At 44.6% G+C, this 17,409-nt stretch overlaps 1 protein-coding gene across 1 annotated transcript in view; it reads left to right on the top strand.

Annotated features, from left to right (window-relative positions):
* The window catches only part of FAM234B (family with sequence similarity 234 member B), a 151,014-nt gene that overhangs the window by 52,953 nt on the left and 80,652 nt on the right, over positions 1 to 17,409 (top strand). The window contains exon 2 of the mRNA XM_082265796.1: positions 3,349 to 3,744. Coding sequence (XP_082121922.1) covers positions 3,349 to 3,744 — 396 coding nt within the window. The remainder of the gene's footprint in view (positions 1 to 3,348; positions 3,745 to 17,409) is intronic.

Below are 17,409 nucleotides of genomic sequence, written 5' to 3'. Positions count from 1 at the left end.
TCATGCGGTCGGGGTACAAGATCGAGTTTCAATCGGTTCAACCGGTGAGGTTATTCCCTTCCATTGTGAGGCTGTCCCCGGATTGCTTACGGGCTCTGTTGGGGGCTGTACAGGACTGGGTACAACTAGCGAAAGTTTTTCTGGGTTTTTACTCACATCTGTTCACGGTGCCCAGAAATGGTGGCCTCCCTGCAGCTGGGGACTTTTTGGCCTCCATTGACATCAAATGTGCCTACCTTCACATTCCCATTTGCGCAGGACACAGTTTTCTGCACTTTGCAGTGGGTGAGGACCATTATCTGTTTGTGGCGTTACCCTTTGGTCTCGCCTCTGCTCCCTGGGTCTTCTCAAAGGTTTTGGCTCCGATTCTGGCGCTTTTGCGGCAATGGGGGATATCGGTCCTGGGCTACCTGGATGACCTCCTCCTCCGTGCGGAGTCTTCGCAGGTTCTGATGGCGAATTTGGAGATCACCATGACCTCTCTGGAAGAGTTCAGGTGGCTTGTGTGCCTGCTGACGTCGTCCCTGGTCCCCTCCAGGAGCCGGGACTATCTGGGCCTGGCTTTGGCCGAGTCCTTGGCCAAGGTGTTTCTTCCTGCGGAAAACTCCAGAAAATTTGCTGTCCACCAAATGATCGGCCTTTCGGACCTGCTGGAGCATTCTGGGACTGATGGTGGCGTCTTTTGAGGCGGTTCCTTTTGCTCGGTTTCATACGAGGACCCTCCAAAAGGAGATATTCTCACATGGAACAGGAATCCCGATTCTCTGGACAATCAGTTCCCGCTGAGTGAGTGGACCAGGGGGTCCCTGCTATGGTGGCTTCAGTCTCCGTTGCTCAGTTGAGGGAAATCCTTTCTTCCGATCTAATGAACGATTGTCACACGGATGCCAGTCTATCCGGGGATGGCTTCTCGGCAGGTTATCTGGTCCCTGGAAGCATCCAGGTTGCCGATAACTGTATTGGGACTGAGAGCGATCCGGTTTTGCCTGGTTCAATGGACCAAGCATCTTCGGGGCTGTCCAGTGCAGGTTCAGTCGGACAATGCCACGGCTGTGGCTTATGTCACTCACCAAGGAGGTACCAAGGGTGTACTTGCGGCCTTGGAAGTGGCCGGCATCCTCGTTTGGTGGAACACTTGTTCCAGCTCTCTCCGCTGTTCACATTTCAGGCATGGAAAATTGGCAGGCAGATTTTTTCTCAGCCGACAGACCTTCAATCAAGGGGGTGTTTCACCAGTTGTGCCTTCGTTGGGGCACCCCGGATGTGGATCTGTTGGCGTCCCGGCACAACAGGAGGGTGCAGAGGTTTGTAGCCCGCTCCCGAGATCCTCTGGCAGACGCCACAGACGCGCTGGTGGCCCGTGGGGGCAGTATCAGCTGCTGTATGCCTTTCCTCCTCTCAAGTTGCGGCCTGAGGCTTCTTCACAGGATAGAGGTGGAAGGAATTCCAGTCATTCTTGTGGCCCCGGACTGGCCTCGTCGCGCCTGGTACGTCGATTTGGTCAGGCTGGTCGCAGACGCTCCTTGGAGGCTTCCTCTCAGGGAGGATCTGCTGTCTCTGGCCGATCTTCCATCCTGCTTTATGGTCGCTGGATTGACGGCTAGGCTGTTGAGAGCCAGGTGCTGAAGGACAAGAGATTGTCTGCTTCAGTTATGCCTACCCTGCTTACAGTGCGGAAAGCGACTTCTAGAATGCTCTCTCATCGTGCATGGAAGTCTTCTATTGCGTGGTGTGAGTACCTCGGGGTTCATCCACGTTCTTACTCGGTGGCTCGGGTCTTGACCTTCCTTCAACGGGGGGGGGGGGGGGGGGGTTGAGCAGAAGCTGGCTTTGAGTACTATCAAGGGTCAGGTCTCGGCCTTAGCGATTTTCACCCAGAGGCCACTGGCCACCCATTCCCTGGTGCGAACTTTCATCCAGGGGGTGCGGCACCTGGTTCCTCCGGTGCGCTCTTCCTTACCTCCCTGGGACCTTTAGTTTGCTGTTGTCGGTTCTCCAGAAACCTCCCTAGGGAGATTCCCCTGCCTACCTTATCCCAGAAGATGGCCTTTTTGGTGGCTATTACTTCTGCACGCAGGGTGTCGGAACTGACCTTTTGTTCCCCCTATCTGGTGGTTCATGGGGATTAAGTGGTTCTTCGTCCGAATCCGTCCTTCTTTCCTAAGGTGGTCTCCGTTTTCACTTAAATGAGGATATTGTGTTGACTTCCCTGTGTCCTTAGCCCAGCCATCCTAAGGAATTTGCACACCTTGGATATGGTTCGGGCACTCAGGGTGTACCTGGCCACTGCTGACTCTTTTTCGTCAGTTGGATTCGCTCTTTGTGATCACGGATGGCCCTAGGAAGGGGTTGCCTGCATCTGCTGCGACTTTCTCCGGATGGATCAGGCAGACAGTGGTGCAGGCTTGTTCGATTAACGGTCAGGTTCCTCCTTTCCCTGTTAAGGCGCACTCTACTTGGGCACTTAGTGCTTCCTGGGTTTTCCGCCATCAGGTGCCTGTGCTTCAGGTTTGCAAGGTGGCTACCTGGTCGTCTGTTCCTACCTTTTACAATGTTTTATGCGGTTGTGGGCTGGCATCTACGAATGCCTCTTTTGGCCACAAGGTTTTGCAGGCTGCTGTTTGAGGGGACCCTTGGTGTACCTCGGGGGTTCTGTTTTTGGTTTTCAGGTGGGTCTTTTTGTTCCGATGAGTCCTGTGTTTCCTGGTTGGCTATGTTTTTGGACTCATGGGATGTTTTCTTCTGTTATCCCACCCCTCATTTATGGCACTGCTTTGGGACGTCCCTACGGATATCAAGATATGAGTCCTGCGTCTGTCAATGAGCGACAGAGAAAACTGGATTTTTGACTTACCATAAAATCCTTTTCTCTTAAGCTCATTGACAGACACAGTACCCGCCCCTCTATGTTTGAGTTGGGTTGGTATGATTTCTCTGACACTGCTTTGATACAAAACTGACATCCTATAGCAGGAAGTGAGAGGGTATACCCCCTGGGACTGCCCATAGGCGTAGCCAGAACTTTTTTTCTGCCTAGTGTCCTACTCCTGTAGGGGGCAGTATAACCCTACGGATATCAAGATATGAGTCCTGCGTCTGTCAACGAGCTAAAGAGAAAAGTATTTTATGGTAAGTCAAAAATCCAGTTTTTTAAAAGTAGTTCACTTTTACTATCACTTCAAGCTTTTAGTTTTTCCTGATTTTGCTTGACTGAGTCATAGAGGTGCCAATAAACAGTAGGGGACTATTTTTTATAAAGGCAACATGATATGTTAAATGATTTTGTAAAATACATTTGGCATATGTTATTGTATAGTTTGTTAAAACAAATTATTTTTCTTCCTATAGGAAAAAAGTCCCATGACCTCCGGGAATATGACCCTCTTACACAGGCAGACAGTGATGAGAGCGAGGATGACCTTGTCATTAACATCCAGCACAACGGACTTCAGAATGGAAAAGGCACCCAACATACCACAAATGAACCTGATTCTGATGTTGAAAGAATTTCAAAGCGAGTTCAGCAACGACAAGTAGATAATAAACAAGAGGGGTTAGCTGCTACAGGTGGACTGGAACCACAGCTTAAGGCAACATCCTCATTGGTGTCTTATGTGCGGACTACAGTCTTCATTCTGACAGTTGTCATCTCTATGATAATGGTTCTTGTTTGTGCTTTTCTAATTCCTTGTCCACTGACTAGTCAACAACATAGTTGGTATCTCAACGTGGGTTATGAGCCTGGTAAGCAAACTTTAAGAAAAAAAATATTTATAATATGTGCAGAATTGTATGCTGTTGTTTCTATCTATAATCTAGCCTCTTTTGTCTATACTGTTTAAATTCTGTACATTTTTAAAGGTTAAAATGAGGGTTGTCTCTAAAGATGTAATAAAAAAAGAATTCAGTGGATTATCTGGACTACAGCTGGCCATATGCCAGTGGAATTTGGGTCTTATGGAAATTCAGAAAAATAGCCAGAATATTCAATACGACTATTATAGACGCAACAATTTTTGTATAAAAACACTGAAAAAGTTTGTTCAATTTCTATGCCAATGTTTTGAATTCTACGTTTGATTTTTGGGGTGCACATGCACATTACAATAAGTTTTTTTTTTTTTATTTTTTTTCCCTGAATGAAAACCACATTTACAAGTAGAATTTCGGTAATCTGAGAAACATTTTCCAACCACCTTTGATTGTCTAGCTACTATAGTAAAAAAATGATTGCTAATTTTATTATTATTATAATACAGGATTTATAGAAAGCCAACAGTTTGCGCAGCGCTTTACAACATAAGGCCCTGCTGGTTAGAGCTTACAATCTGGGTGGGTCAAGTGATACTGAAGGTAATAGCCGTGGGGGATGATCTGATGGAAAGAATATAAGTACAGTTGTTAGGCGGGGGCAGAATAGACTTCTCTGAAGAGAATGGTTTGCAGGGATGATCTAAAAGCAAACAGATTGGGATATAGTCGGACAGGTTTGGGTAGAGCATTCAATAGGATAGTAGAGGCTAGGAAAAAGTCGTGGAGGCAAGCATGGGAGGAGGTAACGCGGGAGCTAGAGAGTAGGAGGTCTTGGGAGGAATGAAGAGAACAATTAGGTTGGTATTTTGAGACTAGACTAGTGATTTAGCTGGGGGCAGAGTTGTAAATGGCTTTGTAAGTTGCTGTTAGTAATTTAATTAGTTGGGTTAGTGGCAGCTAGTGGAGGGATTAATAGAGAGGAGTAACAGACAGAGTGGTTGGTAAGGTGGATGAGCCTGGCAGCTGCATTCATGATGGACTGAAGGAGGGATAGCCTATGTAAAGCAAAGCCAACGAGGAGGGATTTGCAGTATTTGAGGGGCGAGATAAACAGGGAGTGAATTAGGGGTTTTCTAATGTCTTTGGTCAAGGAGGGGGTGCATCTCGGAAATGTTGGGATGGAAAGATTTGGACAGTAATGTTTGGCATTAGTAGAGAGAAAGACATACAGGTGCATCTCCTAAAATTAGAATATCTTTAAAAAGTTAATTTATTTCAGTAATTCAATTAAAAAAGTGAAACTCCTATATTTTATATAGATGCATTACACACAATTTCAATAATTTATTTATTTTAATTTTGATGGTTATGGCCTACAGCTAGTGAAAATCCAAAATTCAGTATCTCAGAAAATTAGAATATTACAGAGGACCAATAAAAAAATAAACCTGGTTTCACTGAGTTTGATTGGCCAGAAAACTCACCTGACCTAAACCCCACAGAGAATATGTGGGGTATTGTCAAGAGGAAGATGAGAGACACCAGACCTAACAATGCAGATGAGCTGAAGGATGCTATCAAAGCAACCTGGGCTTCCATAACACCTCAGCAGTGCTACAGGCTGTTTTCCTCCATGCCACACCTCATTGATTTAGTAGTTCATGCAAAATAGCCCACGACCAAGTATTGAGTGCATACTATGCTGCACATGGATATACTTTTCAGTAAGCCAACATTTCTGTATTAAAAATTCCCTCCTTTTTTTTTTTTTTTTTTTTTTATTGGTCTTATGTAATATTTACATTTTCTGAGATACTGAATTTTGGGTTTTCACTAGCTGTAAAGCCATATTCATCAAAATTAAAAGGAATGCTTAAAATATAACACTTTGTGAGTAACGTGTGTGTGTGTGTGTGTATATATATATATATATATATATATATATATATATATATATATATATATATATATATATATATATATATATATATATATATATATATATATATATACACTTCTTTATTTTTAATTGAATTACTGAAATTAACTTTTTGATGATATTCAAATTTTATAAACTGCACCTGTTTATCAGCCTAGATATGTGCAATGTGAGGAAATGGGGTGGCCATTGGAACTAAGACTGTTAGCATGGTACATTGTGTTAGCAAGTAAAAGGATTAAGAAAGATGAGATTTGTAGTGCAAGAAGTGTGTGCATACAGTATTTGGTTATACAAGTGTTGAAAGGTTTCCAGGCCTGTGGCTTGATGTGGGTCTGCCATTAGTACCGGTACTCTCTCTAGCCCATGTGAGCTGTGACCCTGGGTGTGATAACTGAAGCAGCGACAACTCCGGCATCTTTGTTTGTGATTTTTATTTGATTTAAAGGGAATGGGAGAAGGGAATGAGTGGGATACTCCTTGAGACTTGAACTCATTACATGTTTGACTTTACTCCTGAAAAATGCCCGTTGACGCTTCCTTGACGTCAGCCAACACTCACTAACGCTGTGAATATCCTGTAGAACACAGAAGTGCTGAATCCTCGACTATTAGTCCAGAAGATCCAGGACTGAGAATTGTAGAACTCCTGACACTGTTGTGCTGTAGAAGTCACTGAATACTGTCCCCCGCTTTAAACCAGCTTGAGGTAGTATGAAGTAGAACTCTGTATAGCTGTGCTTGCAACTGACACACTCTGTGCAGTTTAGGGCCCAACTGCAGGTGCCCCCTTTACTTGGAACTCTTCAGGGTCCACTGACCCCCTCTGTAGCTTCAAAGTCCTCAACCTAGGTACCCCCTTTACAACTAGCTGGCACTGGATCCCAGAACCTCTTCCGGAGCTTCAGGCAGACCCCCAGGGGCAATCCTCAGTACTCACGACCTGTGTAGGCTTTCCTGGTACTGGACCCCTCTCTCTCTCTCTGCAGGCTCTCAGCACACCGGATCCCCTCAGCTCACTCAGCACACTCTGGACACTCAGGCGACACCCCGAGACATCCACCTTCCTCAGACAGGAGGAGAGACAGCCGCACTCTCCTTCCTGGGACTCTGCTCCCACCAGACATTGTGTCATGTGCCACCCGCAAACTTATACTCACTCCTAGAATCCTTTGCAGCACAATCTGCCTCCTGGGGTAGTTACAAGCCTGCATGTGTCCACTGATTGGGTTTCCTCCACCGCCCTATGAGGAGCCTCTCACAGGAGCCAGTGGGGAGACTCCCCCCTTCAACAGGCACACCTGGAAACCATGACACCCTGACTATTAAATCACAGCCCTGCTGTTAGGCAGACAAGGCCCACTATATCATTACCTAGCACCTACCTGTAGGGTGCTACACAAAGTAAAGCATAGTGTTTCGTATATCCCCTGTTTTTTCCTCCATTTTGTCCAGCAGATTTTGGCTTAATCTTTCAGCTACATCTATTGAGAATGCACTGCCTTTCATAATAGTAATGCACAGTATTGTGAAGGAAGTAATGCCGTCCAAACTAAGTATTGGTGAGGAGAGGGGCTTGTATTGGATCACATTTGGCCAGAAATTACACTAACAACATGGCAATCATCTTTACCCAAGTTCCTTGCCCGTAACATGCTTCGCAAAGAATGAACACAAGGGAGTTGTACATCATATGAAAAAATTGTTCTCTCTTGCTGCTGTCTTTATTAATGTCAAAGTGTGAATGCATTTCAATTGAGAGAAAGTATATAGCAGGGCAGAGTTTGAAAGCTCATGGTGTAACGTGTACTACTTTGCTTGCAGTTTGATCTCATCCACGTAGGGGCCTTGCTTTCCCGGGCAGCTCAGGGAATATTGCCTGCCTCCCAAGACTCGCTGGTCTCACGGCTGTGGAGTGTAGGCTTCTTCTCCACCCCAGAGCTTCACCTACTGGCCCTGCTGAATCTGATTTTCAGATGCTAATTGTAGTACATCCATGTGACGGTGCTGGGTGCTCTCAGTATTAGCACTTTTATTGTCATGTCTCAGTGACCGATTCTGTGCTATTGACTAGTCATGCCATAGTAGCCATATATTATGTATTTCACAGAATATGGTAACAGACCGCACACCCTAGGGTATAGTGCTGACTGCCATATGCTGTCCATTGCATAATTCAGCCCTCTCTGCATAGTACTTGGCAATATACATTTGTTACTCCTGTCTGATCCACACTGCACACTGTGCTGTTACTTACATGTTTCAGACCACTGCATTGTGTGCTGTACGATATTTTGCAGTGCTGCTGTCTGAAAGCTCTGCATTCTAAGGGCTCATGTACACTACAGCTTCTAACCGTAAGTTTAGGAGCTTTAGACATTTTTTTGCCAAAGCTCCTAAACGCAACTCCATAAAAGCCTATGTGTCCATACACACAGGCTTTTGCAAGAGTTTAGATGCTGCTGTGGTTAGGGGAGGTTCAATCTTCCCTAACCTCCCTCTCCTGAATGCAAAAGAATCACGTTCAGGATAGGAACATTTTGATCGCTGTGTGATTTTGCCACGTTATGCATTTTCCTGCGGCCGGTGGTCAACCCAGTCTGTGTGTACATGAAGCCTTAGAGTCACTGTGCTCTATATACTGTACTTGATATTTACTCTGAAGACTTTCCTTCTACACTACTCTGTACATCACATGCTCCAAACTGCTGTTTTCTGGATGCTGTACTGTAGGTTACTCAGGATTGCTGCTTTCTGCACACTACATACACTATAGTTTTCATATCTGGACAGCTACACTTTTTACACTGTGTTGTATGGTACATATCTTTCCTACTCCACGTTGTACACTATGATGTGCATCATGTAGTGCACACTTCTAAACATTATTTCATACTAAGGACCATAAGTGGACCTTTTGAAGAGTATTTAACATATTGTAGGCATGTTATTTATCTGTAAGTCTTCTCTTGAGTAGATATCCAACAGCCCTGAGACTGCTGCTAAGCACTGCCCTGTTAAATATGATCACAGCAGCCCCAGCAAGGTCAAAGTTGTCACTCAGACAGCAATCTACTGTATAATATTCGCCTTTACGCCTCCTTCAGCAGCTACATAAAAGTTCTGTAGGGAAGCTGCAGGTACAGTGAATGAATAAACTCAACCAGAAGAGGAGAGTGTTATGACATAGCAGGAAGGATAGTCCGGCAGTTTCGGAGTGCGACGTTATGACGGAGTTGTAAATACTGCCGTGATCTGGGCGTGACAGCCGAGATTGTGTTTTTTTTTTTTTTTTATCTCCGGCTTTTCAGGCTGTAGGAGAGATCTGAGGTCCTATTGACCCCAAATCTCTCCATAAAAAGGATTGGTCATGCACTATTCTTATTACAAGGGATGTTTACATTCCTGTTATAGGAAAAAAGGGATAAAAAAAAAAAATTTAATGGAAGTGTAAAAAAGAAAATAAAAAAATGTAAAGTGCCCCCTTACCCACGTGCTCGCACACAGAAATGAAGGCATGCGTACGTCACGCCCACATATGTAAACGGCATTCAATCCACACATTTGAGGTATCGCCACGAACGTTAGAGTGAGTGCAACAATTCTAGCCCAAGACCTCCTCTGTAACTGTGTTGCCTATGGAGATTTTAAAGTACCTTGGTAGGTATGTTTCTGCTGGCCAGCCTCCCTTCAACCTGTAAAGCATTTACGAGCACTCGGAAATTAGACATCAAGAGAGGTATTGTCTTTCAGTCTGTATTCGACGGCATTCTGGTCACGACAGCTTATATACAGTTGTGCTCATAAGTTTACATACCCTGGCAGAATTTATGATTTCTTGACCATTTTTCAGAGAATATAAATGATAACACAAACTTTTCTTTTACTCATGGTTAGTGTTTGGCTGAAGCCATTTATTATCAATCAACTGTGTTTACTCTTTTTAAATCATAATGACAACATAAACGACCCAAATTACCCTGATCAAAAGTTTACATACCCCAGTTCTTAATACCGTGTATTGCCCCCTTTAACATCAATGACAGCTTGAAGTATTTTGTGGTATTTGTGGATGAGGCTCTTTATCTTCTCAGATGGTAAAGCTGCCCATTCTTCCTGGCAAAAGCCTCCAGTTCCTCTAAATTCTTGGGCTGTCTTGCATGAACTGCACGTTTGAGATTTCTCCAGAGTTGCTCAATGATATTGAGGTCAGGAGACTGAGATGGCCACTCCAGAACCTTCATTTTATTCTGCTGTAGCCAATGACAGGTGGACTTGGCCTTGTGTTTAGGATTATGGTCATGTTGGAATGTCCAAGTACGTCCCATGTGCAGCTTCCCGGCTGATGAATGCAAATTTTTTTGATAACATACTGCATTCGTCTTGCCATCAATTCTGACCAAATTTCCTCTGCCTTTGTAGCTCACACATCCCCAAAACATCAGCAATCCACCTCTGTGTTTCACAGTAGGAATGGTGTACCTTTCCATCATAGGCTTTGTTGACTCCTCTCCAAATGTAGCATTTATGGTTGTGGCCAAAAAGCAAAATTTTGGTCTCGTCACTCCAAATGACTTTGTGCCAGAAGGTTTGAGGCTTGTCTCTGTGCTGTTTGGCGTATTGTAAGCGGGATATTTTGTGGTATTTGCATAGCAATGGCTTTCTTCTGGCGACTCGACCATGCAGCCCATCTTTCTTCAAGTGCCTCCTTATTGTGCATCTTAAAACAGCCCCACCACATGTTTTCAGAGAGTCTTGTATTTCATCTGAAGTTATTTGTGGGTTTTTCTTTGCATTCCAAACAATTTTCCTGGCAGTTGGTGGTTTGGTTTCAACAGAACCCCTCATTTTCACTTCTTGATTAGAGTTTGAGTTTGAACACTGCTGATTGGCATTCTCAATTCCTTGGATATCTTTTTATATCCCTTTACTGTTTTTATACAGTTCTACTATCTTTTCCTGCAGATCCTTTGACAATTATTTTGCTTTGCCCATGACTCAGAATCCAGAAACGTCAGTGCAGCACTGGATGAAAGATGCAAGGGTCTGTCAGGAGTCCAGAAACTCATTGGACCTTTTATACAGACACACTAATTACAAGCAAACAGATCACAGGTGAGGATGGTTACCTTTTAATAGCCATTCAAACCCCTTTGTGTCAACTTGTGTGCATGTTTTCTGGCCAAAACCACCAGGGTACGTAAACTTTTGGTCAGGGTCATTTGGGTAGTTTCTGTTGTCATTAGGATTTAAAAAGAATAAACACAGTTGATTGATAATAAATGGCTTCAGCCAAACACCAACCTTGAGTGAAAAAAGTTTTTGTGTTGTTATTCATATTCTCGGAAAAATGGCCAAGAAATCATAAATTCTGCCAGGGTATGTAAACTTATGAGCACAACTGTACGGTTCATAAAGGTGGTGTAACATTGGTTTCTCGATCGTTCATCGACAGATGCAGCTCTGCTTAATCATAGACTCATTGAGTTATGCTCCTCCTAGGGATAGGCACTAGGCGGAAAAAAACTTGTCCACGCCTATGGGGGCTGTTCCAGCAGGCCTCAGACTCTGCTATTCTCAAACAGTTTGTTCTGCCTAGTGTCAGGGATAGGACTTGGCTCACTGCTGGGACTTGAGTCTTAGCTGTAACAGGGAAAGTTTGTGATTTTTATTTTTAAGTTAGTTCCTGAGGACCAAGATCCAGAGGAACTACAAGCAACAGCCGGCTGGTATTCGCACTGGATAATCTAGATCCTTAAGGTCTCCCAGCCTTGCCAGCGAGCGTGAGCAGATTATAGTCCAGAACTAGGCCTCGCCATGACAGTGCCCCGATGGATGGGGACTAGCCTGCGAGTGGATTGTCTCGCTGGGATGCAAACGACCTGGAACGCCCTGAGTCGCAGCTAACCCTTTAGCTAACAGCACCCCCATCCCAGGTGGGAGGTGATTTGTTTCGGAGTTGTGCCCACCTTGTACCGTGGTATGGTGAGTAAAATGTCCCCCCCCCCCCCCAAAACCCCTGGAGGTCACGGGGCGGGCGTGGGCCACTCTCTGGAATGGTCGACCCTTAGGGGTTCCCTGGCACCCCGGAAGACTAATCTGGTGTACCCCTTTGCTTCCAAACCCCTAGTAGGTTTCTCCTTGGGGGTGGCAGTAATGCGGTCATTTTCAGCGCTTATTTGAGGGGATGGATCGTCCTGGGTGGGTCCCTAAATGGGGACCCTTAGTTGCCTTTTGTTCGGGGACCCCTTTTGGGGGTCCCGGAGACCGCATGCCGCACCGTGGGGGGCCGCCATTTTGCTGTGGTTCATGACCTCTGTGTTCCCATTAGTTGTATGGGCAGCCATTTTCTAGGATTCCAGATTGGTAATGTATAGCAGCCATTTTCTTGTGGTCCTGGAGCGGGACTGGCATGCAGTACATTTTTTTTTCTATGAGTGAATCGGAGCTTCTTCCTCTTTCCGCATTTCAGTGTTACTTTTGTTTTGACACTGATCAGGACTGCACGTTTTCTCTGGGCTCTGGTCCAATCTTCACTTGTCCCCAGCCAGGTTAAGGGACTTGCGAGGGACAGTACACTACTTGCTATTGCAAGGGGTAATTGCGCCGATTCCCGCTCGGGAAGGCTTTAAAGGGTTTTATTCAAATCTGTTCACCGTGCCCAGGAAAGAAAGCAAGGTGCGCCCCATCCTAGATCTCAGTCTATGAACTGCTTTGTGTGGGTACAGAAGTTTCAGATGAAGTCCATCCGTACGGTAGTGGCGTCTCTACATCAGGGAGATTTCTTGGCCTCCATAGATATCAAGGACACATATCTACACATCCCTATCTACGCTGGTCACCAGTGGTTTCTTTGCTTCGCAGTAGCGGAGCAGCATTATCAATTTGTGGCGTTACCTCGGGCTCCGGTGTTAGCACTACTGTGCCGGAGGGAGATTGCGGTTACTGGGGTACCTGGACGATCTCCTGTTGAGAGCGGACTCTCATTCGGTCCTGTTGGGGAATCTGGAGGTCACTGTCAGATTTCTACAAGCGTTCATTTGGAACCTCAATTTAAAAAAATCAGGGTTGACTCCTGTCCTAAGACTGGAGTACCTAGGCTTTACTCTGGATTCAGCCTTGGTGAGAGTTTTCCTTCCCCCGACAAGCCGCAAAGGTTGCAGGGGGCAATTCAGTTGTTGTTGGACAACAAGCGGTTTTCCTTCAGAGTTTGCATGCGAGCTTTGGGTCTGATGGTGTCAACCTTCCGTTTGCTCAGTTCCATACAAGACCCTTGCAGAGGGAGATTCTGGTAAAGTGGAACAAGGATCCAAAGTCCTTGGACTCCTTGATTCAGTTGAGCCACAACACCAAGTCTGCTCTGTTGTGGTGGATGCAGTCTCCAGCCCTCTGCCAAGGAAAGTCCTTCCTTCATTTGTTTTGGACGGTAATAACCACAGATGCCAGCCTGATGGGGCGGGGTGCTGGTGAAGCTCTGTGCCCAGGGTACCTGGACAGTGGAAGAGTCAAAACTTCTGATCAATGTTTTGGAACTCAGGTGGATCAAACTTTGTCTGAGTCATTGGACGACTCTCCTACCCGATTAGCCGCTTCGGGTTCAATCAGACAATGCCACGGTGGTGGCCTACATCAATCACCAGGAGGGCACTAGGAGTGTCCTGGCAGCCAAAGAGGTGGCCGAGATTCTGACTTGGGCAGAAAGATTTGTTTTTCCGGCCCTCTCTGCTGTATACATCCCAGGTGTGGAGAACTGGCAGGCGGATTACCTGAGTCGTCGGGTGTTTGGATCAAGGATTGTGATTCCTGCACCCAGTGGTGTTTCACCTACTGTGTGTTCGGTGGGGGAACCCCGAGGTCAAACTGTTGTCCTTTCGCCTCAACAAGAAGGTTCAGAGATTCGTAGCCAGGTCTCGAGATCCTCTGGCAATATGTTGCAAAATTTTAGAAGTGAATGCAGGACCTTTGTCTGAATCAATGGCTACCCACCTTGGGATTATTTCTTTACACAAAATTTGGCTACTGTAAGTGTGTCCTTTTTGAGTTTCAAAAGCTTTTGGCCACTTACTAAATTTTGCTAATATACCTAGCAGATACTCCGTTCTATTCCTACTACCTTTAGGCATGTGTGTGAAATCAATCTGCAATTCTTGAAATGGACCTTGGAATGGCGGCAAATGATCATGTTTCCCATGTTGAGCACCATGTGTATTGTTCCTAATACATGTTATGCATCTACTCAACTGGTCCTGGACACGGTGTTTGATCTTTGTAATGCAAAACCTTTTCTTCAATTCTTGTATTTTTAACTGTTGTCCTCTGTGTCCTATACCATGAAACTGTGCTATGATAGGCGCATTATGTTGAGGTATGCCTATGAATCCCCTCTTTTGTCAGGAAACCATTTTGGTCTAAGGACAATCCTTTCTTTTTCTAGTATTCTATATCTTCCTCAGTGGCTTACATTTTATCACTGCAACAGTATGGGGTTTGTGTATGGCCTCTAGCAAATCATTCACCAATGAAGCGTGTGAAATTCCCTTACCATCAGCTGCTACAAACCCTCTTCTTTGCTAGATTTTGGCAAAATCCTGTACCACAACGAAAGCATATTTAGAATCCCTGTAAATGTTTACATCTTTTCCCTCAAAAACACGGGTTAAAGCAATCAACTCTGATGCTTGTGCTGAACAATAGCGAATGGCTTTGGCTTCCCACACAATATCTGGGAGTTGTACCACAGTACAAGTTAAGTATGTGTTGCCATTTGGTCTAGTACATGAGCCATCTACAAAAATGTCTATACTACCTGGTTGTGGATCTTGCATCATGTCTGCTCTGGGTGTGGTATCCTCATGAATAACCTGTACACAGTTATGTTTTTCTGGTGGGGAATCTTCTTCACCCTTAACACCTAGCATTCCATAAAAAATGGCTATGGGGCCTGAAGTTGGAAAAGCATATTTAATAGACAAGTTACTGGTCAAAGTCCAAAATAACATCATAACCAGATGCTCGCTGGGCCGTCGTGTGTTGAGTAGTCACTTTTTTTAATACATGTTTATAATGAGTAGCATGTAACATTTTTTGATGTCCCAGTGTTACTGACGTAGACGTTTCTACCCCCATTGCGCAAACAGCAAGTGTGCGTAGATACGCCGGCATGCCTTGTACCGGTAGAGGAACTACTCTGGAAAAATAGGCTGCAGGTCTCACAGCCGCACATTGTTCCTGGGCGACCACCACTGCCATAGTTGTACAATTATCTTGAGCATACACATAAAAAGGTGATGTATAACAAGGTAAGCCCAGTGCAGGAGAGGAAACTAAAGAGGACTTCAAGGATTTAAAGGCCTCTGTCAGCTCTTGGGTCCAATCAATTTGGTTGGGTGGCTAGACCTTAGTTGCTGCTCTGAGTATGTGATCCTAGTAAGAACAGTCAGGTATCCATTGCCTGCAGTAATTTATCATACCAAGAAAGGCTAGCATGTCTTTCTTAGTAGCTGGGCGGGGCAAACCCAGAATGGCTTGGATCCTAAACTGACCCACTTTGAGTGTGCCATTTTGTTAATGTGAAACCCAGATACTGAACAAATTCCTGGCAGTAGTGCATTTTGTGTTTTGCCACCTTGTGTCCTTCATTACCCAGGTATTCTAACCGAGCTCTACTATCCTGCCTACATGCCTCTCTGCTTGGGTTGCTCAAAAGAATATCATCCACATACTGAAGCAAAACCATGGGGTGCAGACCAACCCTGTAAGGATGCATGAAGGGCCATAGAGTACACCGCAGGTGAGTCTATAGCCTTGAGGCATTCCCCGCCAGGTAAGCTGGCATCCGTCAAATGTGAAACTCCATAGAAGTTGTGTCTCTTCGTCCACTGGGACAGAAAACAAAGCATTTGACAAGTCCTGCACAGTGTAATACTGAGTGGTACAGGGTATAGAGGTGATCAATGACAATGGGACAATCGGTGCAACTGGGACAATCAAGTTAATAATAGTCTTAAGGTCTTGGGTAAATCTAGCCATCAGGCTTCTTCACTGGATTTATTGGTGTATTGTAGGGAGATATCACAGGCCTTAATATACCTTGTACTAAAAACTATTTAATTATTGGCCTAATTCCCTCTTTTTTCTCATGTGACAAAGAGTATTGTTTCTGGTACACAAGATTAGTGTAGGGCTTAAGTGTAGCTTTAGAAGGTGTGCATTGAATTAACCCTATGTCTAACTTGCCCTTTGCCCATACCTGTGGATTTATATCATCAAGTTCACCAGCTGCTAGGAAGCAATACAGTGATTCTATGTGTATGCCACCATTAGGGTCTACCTCTATTCTGCTCTCTAATTTGCCTAATAAGTCCCTTCCAAGTAAATTTACAGGGCAATCTGGGATGATTTCTAAATTAATGTTGTAAAATGTTACCTTTTACCATAAGGGTTGTTTACTTCAAGGGGTGGGGTCTCCCAGGTACAGGTCAATACCCCATTTATTCCCACAGAAGTTTCACACTCTGACAGGTACCCTTCTGGTTGTATGGTGGATCGAGTCGCACCCATGTCTATTATAAAATGGAGAACTATGCTGTCTACCGTTAAAGGTATTGTTGGCTGATCAGAATATTGAAAGGATATCTAAGGGAGCATGAGGGGACTACCTTCCGGGCAACCCTATTGTTTTCCCTGCCATTGTAATGGGTGTTTAATAGTATGCTGCTCATTTATTATCCTGAAATTTCTGTTTTTGTTGGGGGTAGTTTCCAGGATTATATCCTGAAGTACCACCCTTGGACTGTGGGCATGGGGTCCTCCAGTGTCCCAATTCCCACAATTGAAGCATCTCTTTATTTCTCTCTACTGAACCTTACTCTTATTTCCTCTGTATCCCCCTCTATTTCCACATCGGGCATTATCAAATCTCCCTGGGCTATGCTGAAGTCCCTGGAATTAGGCCTTTGATGAGGTTTTGGGAATATCAAAACAACCTGCTTAATCCTTTAACAAACTTCCTTCCCAAATCCCTTTGTATCCAGCTCAGGCCATTTAGCAACTAGCTGCCTAATCAAGAGGGAAACTTCTGGTTTACATGCCTGCATAATAGTCTGTGTGTATATCATGCCAATTTCCTTTCAGTGGTCATTCCCATTTCTTCCTTCCACATCTTTTTTAAATCTTTTAAAAAAATCGGTTTACTGACTCTTTAGGACCTTGCTTACAGGCTATGACTGTGAAAATTGATTACTTATCCTGCCATCATTTTTTCATTTCTGCCTCAACTTGCTTCCACATTTCTTCCACATCGGTATCTGTTAACAAAGGATAATCTGCTGCTCTACCGCCTGGTGGTATTAAGTCTAACTTATTATCCACATTATCCCAACTCCATCCTGATTCCATGCCATATCCCAATATGCCATCTATAATTATTCTTTAGTCTTCTATTTAACACTGCCTACCCTTTGTAGCTCTCTTTAAATAGTTTATGGTAGCTGAAGGATTTTTTCTAGGATATGGGGAATTCTTGATAACGTACATGCAGTATTGCAAGTCCGTCGGTTTAACCATAACATAATTTCCAACTATATGATATAAGGTGTTCTTAAATCTGCAGATGGGAAGCGGCATGCAATAGGGGAAGAGGTATTGAGCCCAGCAATGGGAGTGGAGGCACTGGGCCTAATTAAGGTACCACTTCTCAAAGTACTAGGGGAGGTTAA

The sequence above is a fragment of the Pelophylax lessonae genome (assembly GCF_965119305.1).
Source record: "Pelophylax lessonae genome assembly, chromosome: 8".
Classification (NCBI taxonomy): domain Eukaryota; kingdom Metazoa; phylum Chordata; class Amphibia; order Anura; family Ranidae; genus Pelophylax; species Pelophylax lessonae.
This window is presented reverse-complemented; position numbering and strand designations above follow the sequence as displayed.